This window comes from Magnolia sinica, chromosome 15 (assembly GCF_029962835.1).
Source record: "Magnolia sinica isolate HGM2019 chromosome 15, MsV1, whole genome shotgun sequence".
Lineage (NCBI taxonomy): Eukaryota > Viridiplantae > Streptophyta > Magnoliopsida > Magnoliales > Magnoliaceae > Magnolia > Magnolia sinica.
Genome location: NC_080587.1, coordinates 20,569,523 through 20,586,762, shown reverse-complemented (window position 1 = coordinate 20,586,762; position 17,240 = coordinate 20,569,523). Strand labels below are relative to the sequence as shown.

Sequence of the window (17,240 nt, the reverse complement as noted above, 5' to 3'; positions counted from 1 at the left end):
AATTAAAAACAATATACAATTGAAAACTCGCCCCACTAACTATTTCCCCAAGTGTGGCTCACATAAATCACAGATAGAACTGATGTTTGACACCATACCTAAATTTGGTTTGGCATATAACGGTTGAAGTGGATTTTATATAATATCATGGTGGACCCTGCAAAAATTAAGAGTGAACATTTCTTTACCAACTATTTTCTTTGGTCAGCCTGAGTTTTTAGTCTTGGTACTAAAATAGGATTACACATCTAATGGTCAGAGTCTGTTTAACACATAATATTTTGTGAGCTCGTATAAAATTGATGTGCATCCAATTGTTCCTAGATTTTGATATATTAAAAAATTAGTAGGCACACCTTTGATTTTAAAGGGGCATGCCATAATGTATATGAGATCCATTTGACCATTAGATGTGGAGTTCTACATTAGGCCCAAGGCATAAAAATCAAGATGACATGTCATTCAGAGACACACCAAAGGAAATAATTCAGAGAGATTTCTGCCCTTTATTTTTATAGGGCCCATCGTGATGGTTACCCCTGTATTAATCACCCCCGGTGAGGAATCTCGAACACGAGACCTCCTGCTCTGATACCAATTTGATGCAAGACAATTAACCACTTTCTCTAAAAGCTCGAACCATAGAGCATGGAGAATTAATCCCTTTATCTCATAGCTCAGGCCCCAAATCCATGAGTTCTGCCCCCTCATAGGCCTCAAATCTATAGGTTCCACCTCACATGAGCCACCTACCTCACACGGCCCCCAAATCCATAGATTCCACGGGCCGCCCACCTCGAGTGTGCCCCTGCATCTCCCACAGGCCACTCCACTCAAGCCCGGTGTGAAAATTCCCGCGCATTAATCATCCCTGGAGCTCTGATACCAATTGACACATGGATGGACATGATGAAGTCAATCACCGTCTTCCTCAAGCGGATAATTACTCTGAGTCCACGGAGCTTCTCTGGACTCCTCACAGAGATTCCTTGAATCCACGAGGAAAAATAAAAACTATAAATAATTCTAATAAATTCAAAAATAACTTGATTGATGATAAAAATGAATTTACAATCATTTAATAGTGATCCCAAACCTAGGAAAAAGTTTCAGAACCAAACTCCACCTCAAACTCCCTAAAATTCGTGAATTACTATAAATAGTAAACTTACTATTTATAGGTGGTCATGATTTCCACTAGACTTCATGGTTTTGAGCCAAAAATAGTAACGATCCTATTTGGCCTAACCAAGCTGTTCTCCTAAATTTTCTAAGCCTTTTTCATGTTGGACACAACTCCTAAACCTTAAAGGATGAAGAGTTATGATCAAACTAAAACTTACTATAAATAGTAAAAACGGAAATAAAATGGATTTTAGACCATTGATCTGATGGAATCTTGCAAATTCGGCATGGGCAACCCGGCATATTTGGGTTCGGTGGCTAAAGTAGCTTCTCCTACCTCAAAATCATATATGGTACGTTAAATAACTCATTCCAGTTTGCAAGATATGCCTATTTTAGTGTTCTAACCGTCTTGATCACTTCCGCCTTTGATCAGGCCTTTCTGGTCCATCTTGGACATGAAAGTGTCCACGACCAGCTTTACATCATGGTTATATGGAGTCCACTCTAATCATTAGATGCCACATTACATCATGGTTATATGGAGCCCACTCTAATCATTCGATGCCACACTAGAATGAACCCCAAAAATTAAGTCTATCTATAATTCAAGTGGGCCACAACAAGAGAAATAGTTTGGAGGTTGAGTGTTGCCCTTTACACCGTCTCCAATTGAGTAGTCAACTTGAATAACGGATAGGACTGATTTCTGAGACCCGGGCCTAAGATGGGTGATGTACTTGTTGGTTAGGGGTGGATTTCACATAAATATCATTTTTTGAGTGCCAAGTTCCCTTATACATAAAAACCATTTAAAAAAAGTACCAGAAGGTAAATTTTATATTAAGCAAGTAGTTTTTATAAAATTCCCTTCCTTTAATTTAAATGACATGAATGTAGATTTTCAATGTATTTTCATTCATCCTTTCACGTGAAGGACAGCAAGTCAAGTCAACGATGTTCCCTCCCCTGTGGTACTTAAAGAAATTAACTAGCAGCTTCCTTTAGACCCTGATTGGATTACTGGAAAAGAATTAGAGGAAAAGGTGTTTTGCAGAAAATGCCATTTCTAAAATCCAAATGAAAAGCTAGTTCCCTTTATTGTTTTTAAAGAAGATTTTCTTTATTTTTATTTGATTGCCAAAATTATTATTGTTAGAAATAAAAAAAAAAAAAAAATCATAAAAATTCTACTCATGAAGAATCCAAATCCAAGATTTTAAATTATGGAGATTTTCATTATGTAAGTCGTGTTGGGCAACTTGAATTATAGAAAGAGCAGGAGAGCCATTTGAAATATGACTGTTAGATAAATTGGTCCTTTCTAAACCCAACTTTTAAAAAGGAATTGAAAGGTTAGCCTTTCTAATGAATCCACCAAATTCCAAGGGACAAAAACACAATATTGTGGCCTATATTTGGAATTCAAATCCAAAAGGCCCAAAATTTAAGCTGCCAAACAACCCTCCTTGGCCTGAACATGAGGATTCAAGTATCCATGAACTAATGCAACTTCAGCCATGGGTGCCATGGGCTTATGAAAGCAAGATGTGGATAGTTGTCTTTTTTGAATCCTTTCGTGTCAATATGTTTGAAAGGTGAAGAACAACCAGATGTACAAATCATGCAATTCCACTCATCAGATGGGCCACACATACATGTTGGATATGAACCGTTGATTAGCTTCCTTACACCATATATTGTCCTCTTCACAATAGGGTGCCATCTTAGGCACCACTCTGTTAAAATGATCAACTTCTAACTTTTTTGCCGTAGATGCTTATGAGATCGAAGGCAACAATGTAAGCAGCTACCCAAGTCTTTAGTTTTAACTGTTATGCTTGTTACAAGTAATCAAATGGAGATATGGGGCCCACCTGAATTGGAATCTGGGGACGATCTTGATTGTGCCCGCCGTGATCTGTATCAAAACTGACTATTTGTTCCATTTATACATGTGTTTAAAACCTTGTGATGCATGCCAAGCATCTCGGAAACATTGTAACCTATAAGGCCTCTGTTCTGGTACTCAAAATGCATGTGGTGGTGATCCAGACCGTCTTTCTGATGGAGTGAACACAATTTGAGGTGCCCTCTTCCTTTTCTATTGAAACATGAGTAGTCAAAAGTATCCTGCATTTTCAAAGAAGTGGGCCACCATATTGATGTTAGGAAAGCGACAACATTGGCAGCTTCTAGGTGCTTTCCATCCGCTTTCTTTATCCTCCTCCTGTGACTACTTTTTCCCTCACTTGATGGAAAATAGTATATAAGCAATATTTTCCATTTCATATTATCATCATTTTCAGTTGTTGGGCATTTTCACAAAAATAGATCATTTGGTCCATTTATACACTTGTTTTTAAAACCTTAAGATTTATGCCATACACCTATCCCAAATGAAATGTAACTTGCAAGGTCTCAATTATGGTAATCAACATGCGTATGGTGATCCAGTCTATCCATCCGAGGGACTGCACTGTTCTGCAAAAAATGTATAGCAATCATTGTGTGATGCCGATAAAATTCATGAGTCAGGGGTGTGGTGCCATACAGCCAGCAGGATATTTTCATCTCCCAGCTGCTGTCGGTCTAGCAGGGTTGATGGTTGCCTGGATTACTTTTTAAAGAAATTGGGAGAGAGATGCCGGCATTTATTTTTACAAGGCCACCACTATGATAATTATATGAAATCCACTCCAACTATTAGATGCCACACCAAAATTAGGAATGGAGCCCAAAAATTAATCCTATCTATGATTCAGGTGAGTCACGCCAAGGGAAATAGTTTAGAGATTAAGCGTTGCTCTATTATTTATTTCCAATGTGTGGTCCACCAGAATCAAATGGGACCGATTTCTAAGCCCTGGGCCTAACATGGGTGATGCACTTGTTAGTTGAAGTGGATTTCATATAAACATCACGTTGGGCTGTACCTAAATCACCATTCTTTGCTTGCAAATTTCCTTTAAACATGAAAACCATTTTAGAAAGGTATCAGAAGATAAATTTTATATCAAGTAGGTAGGTTTTTTTTTTTTTTTTTAAAAAAAATTTAAATGACAGGAATGTAGATATTCATAGTATTTTCGTTCATCCTTCCGTGTAAATGACAGCAAGTCAAGTCAACAATGTGCCCTCCCTTATAGTACTAAAAGAAATTAACCAGCAGCTTCCTTTAGACCCTGTTTGAATTTGTGGAATTTTCCTTTTTATAGAGAAAATGGTGTTTCCAGGAAAATGCCATTTCTAAAAAGTAAATGAAAAGCTGTTTCTCTTTATTGTTTTTCAAGAACAATTTCTTGATTTTTATTTCATTGCCAAAATTATTGTTTGAAATGAAAAGAAAAAGAAAAAGAAGAGAAATTATCATGAAGATTTTACTCAAAGTCATTAGATGACATATCTGTGCACTGAAGATAGATCGTGCAACATGTCCAATTGTTGCCAGTGTGCCGCTTGTGTAGGAAATCAATACCATGAAAATGTCTGAGTGATCTCAGGAAATAATCCATCATTTTCAGGTTGTTTGGCAACTTGGAATTGAATGTTTACTTAAAACAGTCCAAATCCAAAATTTTAAATTATGGAGGTTTTCATTATGTAAGTTGTGTTGGGCACCTTGAATTGTAGAAAGAGCAAGAAAGCCATTTGAAATATAACAGTTAATCCCACTATGGTGTGAGTGTGTAGGGGTGTGTGTGCGTGTAAAAAAAAAAAAAGTTAATAAAATTGGAAATTCTCAAACTTGGTGGCTTACTTTTAAAGAATAATTGAAAAGTGGCCTTTCTGAAGAATCCACCAAACTCCAAGAGGCCAAACACAAGATTGTGGCGTGGATTTGGAATCTAAATCCAAAAGACCCAAAATTTAAGCTGCCGAACAACCCATCAAAGTGGCAGTCCTTGGCCTGATCATGTGGATTCTTGAATCCATAAACTAATGCAACTTCAGCCATGGGTGTCATGGGCTTATGAAAGCAAGATGTGGATATCTTCATGCATCCTTATGTGCAGACATTTTTTAAATTATCAGCGCCTGTTGTTTTTCTATCAGATTTAGCTAAGGAACCGCGGCCTTCATATCTGCTAGTGTGACTCTTTGAATTTCCGTTTTTTTTTCTTCCCTTCTTTACATCCAACATGGCATCTTAGAAAGAACGGAATGATGGTAGCTTCGCAGCTTGAATTTCAAACCACCATTGTAGTCGTCCTCATTGCCACTATCGCGATGATTTTTCTTATGGAAGTTGTAAGGCTGTTATTCAATTATTGTGTTTTAGGACTAATTGCATCTACCTCTCTGTTTTATGACAATTTCAGATGTCTCCTCTCTGTTTTAATTTTTTTTTTTAGTCCCTTTGTATACATTATTACATTATTTTATAGAGAAAATTGTTGAGTCTTTATTTATTATTATTATTTTTAAAGTCCCTTCGTAAATGCAATTATGATTGAGGGGTTAAAACCCCTTGCTGAATATGACTTGAAATATAAGGCCCACCTGAATTTCCATCAGGACAATATGTTGATTGTGCATGTGATGATCCCCTGCTCAAACAGACCATTTGTTCCATTTATACACAGATGCTTAAAACCTTATGATTTATGCCATGCACCCTATCCAAAATGTTGCAACTTGCATGGTCCTTGTTTTGGTATGGGGTGATCTAGTTCTTAGTGGACTACACCAATTAGAAAAATAATAAATGTACAGCAATTATCACTGAAATTCCAAAAGTTAGAGATGCATTGCCATCCAGCTAACAAGATATTTTCAGGAAGGTATTTGTTATGTGTTTACTTGTCAAACTGTGGGCCCCACCATGATGTATGTATTATATCCACATCACTATAGGGCCTGAGCCAAAGGAATGAGTTGGATCCAAACCTTAAGTGGACAACACCATAGAAAATAGTGGAGATAGTAACGCCCACTGTTGACACCTTTCTAGGGTCCACCATGATATTTATTTGTCATCTATACATACATACATACATACATACATACATACATGGATGAAGGGAAAACACTAACATTAGCTTGATCTGAAATTTGTGTGGGCCAAATCTCAGGTGGACCACACCACAGGAAACATTGGTGATTGACCGTCCACCATTAAAAATGTACAGTGGATGTAGGAAAAAATCATCAAGGTGGGGTCCATGGAAAGGATAACACCCACCAACGCGTTATCACGGGAACACCTTGTCAGCTTTCATTTTCATCTTTCGACTGTGGTGGGCCCTGCAGGGTTATGGCTGTCTGAATCCGGCGTGGATTAGGTGTAATGGGGATAGGGTGTTTCCCTGACCTTACGGGCCGGGCATGATCAATATGTAGTGTGTCCACGCTGTTCAGCCATTTTACTATTTCATTTCATGACTTCATCCCTAAACTTAAGCAGATCCAAATCTCAGTTGGACCACACTACTAAAAACTGTGGTAGATGACCATTAAAAAATTATTGCGGGCTATAAAAGTTTTCGATAAAGTTGATCGTATTCTTTTCCCTTCTGTTAGACCTTATAAACAGGTTAGATGGAAAAAAAACACACATTAGGCCCTAGGTAGTTTTTAACGGTAGGCATTTAATAAACACTGTTTCTTGTGGTGTGGCCCAACTGAGATTTTGACTTGCTTAATTTTTGGGACCATTTACTAAAATGATCCTAAAAATCTGATGGTTATGAGGTTGAGCTGTGTGGGCCCACCGTGATGTGTGTGGAACATCTACCCCATCAGCCAGATGCATCATTCCATGGTGGGCCACGGGCTTAAAAATAAAGTCAATTCATAACTTTGGTGGGACACACCACATACAACAGTTGAAAGGGTTTACCCTCCCATTAAAACATTCCTAATCATTTATTGGGCCCACTGAGATGTGATTCACAAATCCAGCCCATCCATTGTATGTGTCCCACTTGGATGAGGGGTCAGACCAAGTTTCAGCCGCATTCAAAACTCAGGTGGGCCCCATCGAATCCCCGCAGGTTAGATTGCTAGGATCGTTTGATCATTTAGGATTTTGTGTTGTGGTCCATCTTGGCCAGGGCACATGAGATGAAGCATACATATCTATGGTGGTCTGTCAAGTTTTGTCCCATCACCAAACCCATGGCTCAAAAACCAAACCAGATGGGTCCATCATCAAGTTACCAATTGCAATCAATATCATCACCATGCGTGTCCATAGTGTAGATTGTAAGAACACAATTCGATGTGTCTTTGAGGTCAGTCAATACTTTATTAAGGAAGGTGGCCCACCATAAAAGCATCAGCACTCCCAGCTCTTGGCACTTTCCATGTGCTTTCTTTTTACTTATCTTTTAAGTCTTTTTTCTCCCACTCATAGAAAATATCACATAAACCACAATTTCATAATTTTTCCATTCTGCATTTTCACTACTTTCCGTCCTTTCCTTTGGTCATTACTACCTGTGTGGAGAGAAAGGTAGCAGAGAGAATTCTTTCTCCATTTTCATCATCTTCCCTCTTCCTCTTCTCCATTATCATAAGTGTGTTGTGGTCCACTTGTGTGAATGGTTTTTTTTACTCTCTGCTCCTAATACATTATTTGGCATGGCTATCTTGGCTTCTTTCAAGTGAAATAATTTGGTGAAATATTTCTTAGTTTAGAGGATCAGATCGGCATCAAACTCTTTGCCGTAAAAATCTGTTTTTGCGGATTGTGATCGTGCCAAGGTAAGATCTTAACCATCTATCTTTAGATTATCTGTTCTTATCTCCATTCCTGAAAATTTGATACTTAAAAATACTGAGTTTTTGCTACCAACACTGGTTCACTCCACTAAGTAAATGAGATGTCTTATAAATCATGCCAATCCAACCATCAAGTGGTCAACCATGAATATTTGGAGGCTTATGTTGTGGCCTGTTTAGCCTAATATTCTCGATGTCCAATTTTTTTGGTGGAGCATCCTCTGGACGATTTAGATGTCATACATGGACCGTGATGGTCCGATTCTTTTCTAGTGTCCTCTTACACAATAAGAGGGCATTAGGGTCATTTGGTACATATTCCTCTGATCCCTATAATGGTGAAAATGATTGTGACCGGGCACTAGTCTTTATTCAATCTTAAATTATTTTAATTAATTTCAATCATAAATCCAAGCACGGTCATAGCAAATTGATGTAGGACGGATCACAAACACTTTCATGGTAAAGAGTAGGACAGGTCACAAATACTTTCATGGTAAAGATGGACCAAAGAAGGCCTGATCCGAGGCAGAAGTGATCCGGACTGTCAGAACCTTAAAACAGTCGTATCTCGCGAACCCAAGATGAGTTTTTTGACATATCATATATGATTTTGGAATAGGAGAAGCTACTTTAGCCAACCAACCCACTACACCGAGTAGCCCATGCCGGATTTGCGAGATTCCATCATATCAACAGTCAAAAGTCCCTTTTATTTTGATTTTTACCATAAATAGTCATTTTTATCTAGAGTAGAACTAATGATCTTTTGAGTTGTAAGAGGCAGGCCCAACATGAAAATAGCTTAGAAAAGTTGAGGGAATAACGTGGTTAGCCCAAATTGGACACTTACTATCTTTGGCTGAAAATTATGAAGTCTAGTAGAAATCATGACCGTCTATAAATAGTAAGTTTACTATTTATAGTAAGTCACGTTTTTAGGGTGTTTGAGTTGGATTTTGAGTCTAAAATTACGTCTTAAGTTTGAGTTTATTATTTAGAGGATTGTAATTTCATTTTTTTTAATCAATCAATTTATTTCAAATTTATTAGAAATTATTTCTACTTTTACCCCTCATGGATTAGAGGAAGCTCTGTGAGGAGTTTAGAGAGCTCCGTGGATTTGAAGTAGATACCCCCTGAGAAAGATGGTGATCTACCTCATCACGTCCCTCCCTGCGTCACAAGTAGAAGTATTGATCTTGATGGCTACCCTAGGTTCTTTTAAAAGAGCTTTGTTCGTGCCACATGCGAGCATATACTGTCATGTCACAAAATCTAATCTATCCTCCAAAGAGAGAAGTGGAGATGCAAATCAAAGTACTGACTATCTTAATGGAAATTGATGGCTAGCCACCTTTTGCTCAGCCCATTCATGAAGGGAGCATGGCCGGATGATCAAGACCACCCATCAGCTCACCTGGAAAAACAAACTCATGGGAGAATCTATGGGAGAATCTATCTGACATTCTCTGTTATTCTCCATTGAATATGGAATTTAAGCTGATTTTTATGAGTACCTTTATCAAACAATAGATAAACATAAAGGTAGGGTTCTGACGCCGGGGAGGATGTGATGAGGTTGATCACCATCTTCCTCGATTGATAAATACCTTGAATCTACCAGAGAAAATCTTGAATCCACGAGAAAAAATAGAATTTCTTAAATGTTTTAATTGATAGATAATTTTAGAAAAAAGATTTTAACACCTTTAAATAACTCTAAATGAACCTTAAAATCGTAATCAAAGATCCCTAATCAAATAAGAAAATAATTTTAGAAAAATACATAAATTTTTGCTACCTGCATGCCTATCGTCGACCTGCCAAGTTGACAGGTCGAAACAACCAAAACGTGTCCACAGATTTAAATAAAAAAAAAATATGTGATTTTTAACCTATCAATCGATTTGTCGACCTATCGAACTAGATTTCGACCCATTGACAAGACCTGTCAACTTGTCTAAACTGGCAAAAATTAGCTAGCAAACAATCTAAAATAATATTTCAACTTGTGGAACAATATTTCAACCTTTCTAAATTGACAGAAATCAGTCAACAAGCAATTCGAAATTTCAGGTGAAATTTCAACATGTCGACCACAAAGGTCGACTAGTCCAATTATGCTGAATTTTTGTTGATTTCTCCTTAGGCTTCTTCTGGTCCATATGCATTAGGAATATGCTTGATCCTCATCCTACATTAGGTCCATTTTTAAAAAAGAAAAAGAAAAAGGGAGCTAATAGCCCTCTTAAAATTTAAGGATTTTTCTAATGGTTGCTGTATTTTGTCCTACAGAATAAAACTTCCTATTTTTAAACTATATTTTATAGACCCATCTACTGTTTTCACTGTCAAATCTCCATCATTAACATTTAGTCTCTCATTTAAAAACATTTCGAACAGTGCACACTAGCCTCATTAGTGAGGCCATACCCGGCAGTCACGAGCTAGGTGAGGCCCACTGTTTGTAAGAAATCCACAGTATCACCCATCAATTTCACCATATCATTCTAGTTTGTGAGCCTAAAAATGATGGAAATCCAAAACTCAAGTTGGCCACATGCTGGCAATAGTAAAGAGGAAAATATGTACCATTGTAACCTTCCAAGGGTCTATTGTGATGTTTATATGCCATCCAAAATGGTCATAAGATCATTCCCATAGGGATGAATGGAAAACGCAAAAATACTATCCTGATCCAAAACTTCTATGAACAGTTAGTGTTGGCACCTTCCTGCCTTGTGGCATACTTCAGTTTTGGATCCGCCTCATTTTTTGGCCCACCCCCTAAAATGACAATGCAGAATGAGATAAAATAGTCTTAAACATCATGGTGGGCCTGAGCGTTTCAAGGGCTTCCATTCAATTGAAACTCATTATTAATGCATGCATCATGCATTGAATGCTAACTGGATTACATAGTACTGTGCCACAAATCTATGGGCCATATGATGTATGTGTTTTATCCATACAGTCCATCTGTTTTACCAGCTCATTTTAGGGCATGAGCCCAAAAATAAAGCTGATCCAAAGCTCAGGTCAACCACACCAATGAAAAAAGTGGGGATAATGAGGCCCAACGTTGAAACCTACCTAGGACCCACAATGATGTTTTTGAGATATCACCCCATCCATCTGTTTTTCTCGCTCATAATAAGGGGTGGCCCAAAAATGAGGCAAATCCAAAACTCCGTGAGCCACATAGGATGAAATAATAAGGAGCGCAATGCCGAGTGTTGAAACGTATTGTGATATTTATATGCCATCTAAGTCGCCTTACCCCATGATGAAGGTAGGGCTCACGATGATACATTTTGAGAAATTCAACCCAGGCATCCATTTTTTAACAACTCATGTTAGTGGGTGGGCCAAAAAATGAAGCAGATCCAAATCTTTGGTGGGCCACATTGAAGGCAACAGTGGAGATTGAATGGCCACAATTGAAAATTTCCCAGGGCCCACCATGTTGTTTATATGACATCCATACCGGCCATAAGGTCATTCCCACCCCCCGGAAATCATATGGAGAAATGATTGGCGGGATGGATATTTCAAAAGATTATTGGGCCTCATAACTGGGCCCACTACCTAAAACGAGCAGACAAAAATGGCCAAGAAGGTGTATTTCTCAAAACATCAAAGTAAATGCAGATTGGGTGCGACGCCCACTAGGACCTAGCTAGAGATGGACAGTCCTCTTGGGAGCTCTATGGAGCCCACCTTGAAGTATGGGTTATCCATGTCTTTGATCCATTTTGCCGGATCATTTTAGGGCAAGATCCCAAAAAGGATGCAAATCAAATGCTCAAGTGGACCACACTACAGGAAGTAATGGTAACAATGACACCTACCGTGATGTTTATTTGCCATCCAATATATTCATAAGGTCACATAGACCTAGATGAAGGGAAAACATAAATATTAGTTTGATACAAAACTTTTTTAGTCCCCAACAAGTTTTCAACAATAGGTGTTGAATCCCCATTGCTTCATGTAGTGTGTTTCACTTGAGCCTTCGAACTGCCTCCTTTTTGCGCTCATACTCTAAAATGATCAGTCAAAATGGATGGAAAGCGTAGATAAAACAGATATATTACAGTGGGCCTTATAAAGCCCCTATCAGGACCATCTCTCTCTAACTAGGTCCTGGTAGGGGTAGCACCCAACCTGAGTCCCATCAGGGTGACGCATTTATGTTTCAAAGGTGCTCCGGTGTAATTTCAATAGTAGGAGTCCAATACCATTGTTTCAAGTCATGTAGCTGTTGAGTGTTGGATATGCCTCATATTTGGGGCCACCCCCCAATGAGCTGGTGAAATTGTTAGATGGGCTAGATTTCTTTAAAACATTATGCTGGCCACATGAGTTTTTGGAGCTCCTCTAAATAGTTGTTAAATACCATTGTTTTGAGTCGAGCAGTCCACTTGAGTGTTGGGTTGCCTCATATTTGAGCCCACCCTCTAAAATAAGCTAACAAAAATGGAAAATAGGTGGGATTTCTCAAAAACATCACGGTGGACTACATGAAATTTTGAAACTCCTCCATTATAACATTGGGTGTTCAATACCACTGTTTAAAGACATGTAGCCCATTTTAATTTTGGATCTTCATCATGTTGGGCCCACCAACTAAAATAAGTTGGAAAAACTAGTGCACGGGATGGATTTCTATCACAGTGGAAAATATGAGTTTAATGAGCTGAAGAAAATGGGGGCCGGGGGATCCGATTTTCTATTTGGACAAGCAGCGTTCTGTTAGTCAATTGTCAAATATGGAAAAGGCAGCTGTTTTTTCAGAAAGAGTCTAAAATTGGGCCATTTTGGGATTATGGCCCAAAAGGGAGGTGGCTGAATGCAAAAATATCTAAAATCTATGTCAAGGTTGACCAATCTCTTCTCATAACCAGTCTTCTTCTGAGAAGGATTTCTTTGAATCAAACATGGAATTCCTTCGTCACTTGCAAGGTCATTAGCTGCTCGGCATGAACAGATTTTTAGACACGGGCCCACCTGAATTGGTCCTGATTGTGCCGGATGATTCCCTGCCCAAAGAGATCATTTGTTCCTTTTATACATCTGTATTTTAAACCTTAGAATTTAAGCAATGCATCTAGGAGTCAGAGAGCAAAAAAATTGCACTAGTTGTCACAGTGATGTTGAAAATTCCAGGAGTCAGAGGAGTGACGCCATCCAGCTAGAAAGATATTTTCATCTCTAAATTGTGATGGGCCATGCAGGCTTGATGGCTGTCTGGATCACCTTTTAACTTATTTCAAGCTTCTGCATACCATTGTTTCTGTACTGGGTACTTGATGTTTCTAACCATCTGATCAGTTGTCCATGGTTCTCCATTAGAAAAAAAGGAATATGATTACCCATTTATGTTAAAGAGAGGCTGTAGATGGGATTGTTGTGATTGTTTGATCATAGAGGCTTTTGGGCTGTGGCCCATGATTGACAGGGCACATGAGATGAAGCATACATGTCTATGGTTGTACCTCAAATTGTATCACATCACTAAACCCATGACAAAAAAAAAAAAACAAAACAAAACAAAACAAAACAAAACAAATGGCTCCCTTCAAGTGACCAGTTACAATCACGGTCACCATACATATCTATGGTGGAGATTGCAGTGAACACAACTTGAGGTATTCTAGCCGGAGAGCTTCCTTTTGCTATTGAAATATGATCAATTAAAAGTATCTGCTTTCTCAAGGAAATTGGCTCATCGCATTGATATTATTAAAGCAACAACATTGGTATCTTGGTGCTTTCCATGTTCTTTCTTTATCTCTCTTTTTATTCATTTTTCTCCCACTTGATGGAAAATAGTATATAGGTCCACAGTTTGATTATCTTCCCTTCCACATTTATCACCAATTTCAATTCTTTGGCATTTCTACAGTACCAAGAAAAGATGGCAGAAGTATTTCTCTCCGCTCTTGTTCAGACAATGATGGGGAATTTGAATTCTCTACTTCTGCAACAGTTTGAAACAGCATGGGGTGTCAAGAAAGAGTTGGGGAAGCTGGAGAGCACGTTGTCAACGATCCAAGCGGTACTTCAAGACGCAGACAAGCAGCAAGTGCAGAGCGAGGCGCTGAGGGATTGGCTAAGGAAGCTTAAGGGTGTGGCCTATGATGCAGATGATTTGATAGATGAGTTTGTAACAGAAGTTTTTCGGCAGAAAGTGAGGACTCAGTCTGATACAATGAATAGGGTGCGCAACTTCTTTTCTTTTCCGAACTCACTTGTATTTCGCCTGAGGATGGGGAGTAGGATAAAGGAGATTGGGGAGAGATTATATGAGATTGCAGAGGAGAGGAAGTTCCATTTGAGTGACAGAGTTGTAGATCTTCCATTCAATATTGAAGAGAGACTGCAAACAGACTCTTTGATTGAGTCGGAAGTTTTTGGCAGAGATGAAGATAAGAAGAAAATCGTAGAGTCGTTGATTGATTTTAGTACTCAAGAAGATGTCTCGATCATCCCCATAGTCGGTATGGGGGGCCTTGGGAAGACCACACTTGCTCAATTCGCTTACAATGATGAGAGGGTAACCAAGCATTTTGAGCTAAGAATATGGGTTTGTGTGTCGGACAATTTCAATGTGATGAGGGTAATAAAATTAATCATTGAATCAGCAAATGGTAGCAAATGTGATCTTGAAGGCATGGATTCACTGCAGCATAGCCTCCAAGAAAAGCTAAGTGGGAAGAAGTTTTTACTCGTGTTGGATGATGTGTGGGAGGAAACTCCTGAGAAGTGGAATTCACTGAAAAAATCTGTCAGAGGTGCCAGGGGTAGTAAAATCATAGTTACTACCCGTAGTGAAAAAGTTGCTTCAATCATGGGCACTCTCCCTTCACACCATTTGCAAACATTATCAGATGATGATTGTTGGTCTCTGTTCAGGCAACGGGCGTTTGGGCATGAAAGACAAGAACGTCCGAACCTTGTAATACTCGGAAAGGAAATTGTGAAGAAGTGCAAGGGTGTTCCTTTGGCGGCGAAGTCACTCGGAAGCTTGATGTACCATAAAACAGAGGAAAGCCAGTGGTTGTTTGTCAAAGAAAGTGAGATTTGGAATCTACCTGAAGAAGAGAATCACATTTTACCTGCCCTAAGGTTGAGTTATTATCATCTGCCATCACATTTGAAGCAATGCTTTGCATACTGCTCATTATTTCCAAAAGATTATAGAATCGAAAAGGAGAAACTGATCCAACTTTGGATGGCCGAAGGTTTCATTCAATCATCAGTCAGAAGTAACCACATGGAAAACATCGGTGGAGAGTATTTCAATAATCTATTATGGCGGTCCTTCTTTCAGGATGTTGAGAAAGATGACGATGGGAATATAGTATGGTGCAAGATGCATGACCTAATGCATGATCTTGCATGTTTTGTTGCAGGGACTGAATGCTCGATTCTGCAGGTTGAGAATGCAGAGAGCATCCATAACATATCTCGCCGTTTGTCCTTGGAGTGTGGGTATAGCAGGAAGGTCCGAACATTCCCCAGGGCCTTAAGGAAAGTAAACCATTTGCGAACACTGCTTCTGCTTGAAGGAAGAAGTTTCAGCATCCCTCGTGATCATTTTGTACATTTTATGTGCTTATGCGTGTTAGATTTAAGCAGATCCAGTGTTACTAAGGAGTTGTTGGTTTCAATCGGCAAGTTGAAACACTTAAGATACGTCGACCTGTCTGATACTGATATAAAATCCCTTCCTGAATCCATCAGCACCCTTCATCATCTGCAAACCTTGAGACTATTGGGGTTGTATGAACTTGCAGAGTTACCCAGGGACATGAGCAATATGACTAGCTTAAGACATCTTGAAATCAATGAATATGATAACTTGACCCATATGCCTGCTAATATGGGAGAATTAAAGTTCATTCAGACCTTGTCAATATTCATCATTGGTCAGGATAGAGGATGTGGTATAAAAGAGCTGCAAGACCTAAACCTTCGAGGAAGCTTGATTATTCGAAACCTCGAGAACGTGATGAGTAGAGCAGATGCACAGGAAGCAAACTTGAAGGAGAAGCCAAACCTTCATAAGTTATGCTTTTCATGGGGTTCATGGGGTCAGGATATTGATCTTAAGTTGACAGGAAATGTTGAGGAAACCTTTGAAGGTCTCCGACCACATTCGAATCTCAAAAGGTTGGAGGTCAAAGGGTACGTGGGTGTCAGATTTCCGCATTGGATGACTTCTTCCAATCTGGTTGAAATCTCACTGATCAATTGCAGAAGATGCGAACAGCTCCCCCAGCTTGGCCAATTACCATTGCTTAAGGTTCTTGTGATACAGGGAATGCATGCTGTGAAATCTATTGGCAACCATTTCTATGGTGACAATGTTGCAGAGGGATTCCCGTCACTGGAAAAACTCACGTTGGAAGAAATGCCTAATTTAGAGGAGTGGTCAGGATTCAACGGAAGAGAAGTACTCCCATGCCTTGACCGATTATTTGTCGTCAGATGCCCAAAGTTAACAACACTTCCATGCCTTCAGTCTCTGAAAATATTGACGTTGAATGATAGTAACGAGATGTTGTTAGGTTCAGTGGCAAACCTAACCTCGCTTTCCTACTTGAAGATTGTAGATTTCAAGGAGCTAAGGTCGTGTTTGGGTGGGTTGTTCCCAAATCATACCCGTCTCTTGACCCTAAACATTTGGGCTTGCGCAAAGCTTGAGTCTCTGTCGGGGGAGCTTGGAAACCTTGCTGCTCTAGAGTCTGTCTGTTGTATACTGTGATGAGCTGGTATCATTGCCGGAGGAGTTACAAAACCTCACCTCTCTCCAGAAACTATATATTACTAGGTGCAATGGTCTAACGTCCTTGAGACTTCAAGGCTTGAGCTCTCTTAAACATCTTACCACTGAGTATTGTAAAAGCCTAACGAGTTTGATGGGGGGCCTGCAACACCTCACTGCCTTACAATCCTTGTACATTAATAAATGTCCGGAGCTGGCTTCTTTACCAGAGGATATGCAACACCTAATGTCCCTTCGACAACTTAGAATCTGGGACTGTGATAAGTTGACATGTTTGCCGGAAGGGCTAAAACATGTCACAACACTGCAAGAGCTAAGTATCTGGGGTTTGGAAAGTCTAACGGCTCTGCCGGAGTGGATAGGAAACCTCTCCTCGCTTCAATATTTGCACATTGAAGATTGTGATAAATTGGGGTGTTTGCCATCCGGGTTGCAACTCCTAACAAACCTCCAAACTCTACAAATCAAAGGCTGTCCCCAGTTAGAGAAGCGATGCGAGAAGGAGAAAGGCGAGGATTGGCACTACATAGAACACATCCTAAATATCCAGATTGGATATCCCAAATCCGAATCCCCGGGAGGAGGCAAAGGG

The 17,240-nt window shown here is 39.3% G+C and overlaps 1 protein-coding gene across 1 annotated transcript; it reads left to right on the top strand.

Moving 5' to 3' along the window:
• The first annotated feature begins 7,511 nt into the window (after nucleotides 1-7,511).
• Nucleotides 7,512-16,627, top strand: LOC131226872 (putative disease resistance protein RGA3). The gene is made up of 2 exons (XM_058222583.1): nucleotides 7,512-7,833; nucleotides 13,763-16,627. Exon 2 carries the CDS (start codon nucleotides 13,775-13,777, stop codon nucleotides 16,625-16,627), a length of 2,853 nt encoding a protein of 950 aa, XP_058078566.1. The 5' UTR covers nucleotides 7,512-7,833; nucleotides 13,763-13,774.
• The last annotated feature ends 613 nt before the right edge of the window (nucleotides 16,628-17,240 follow it).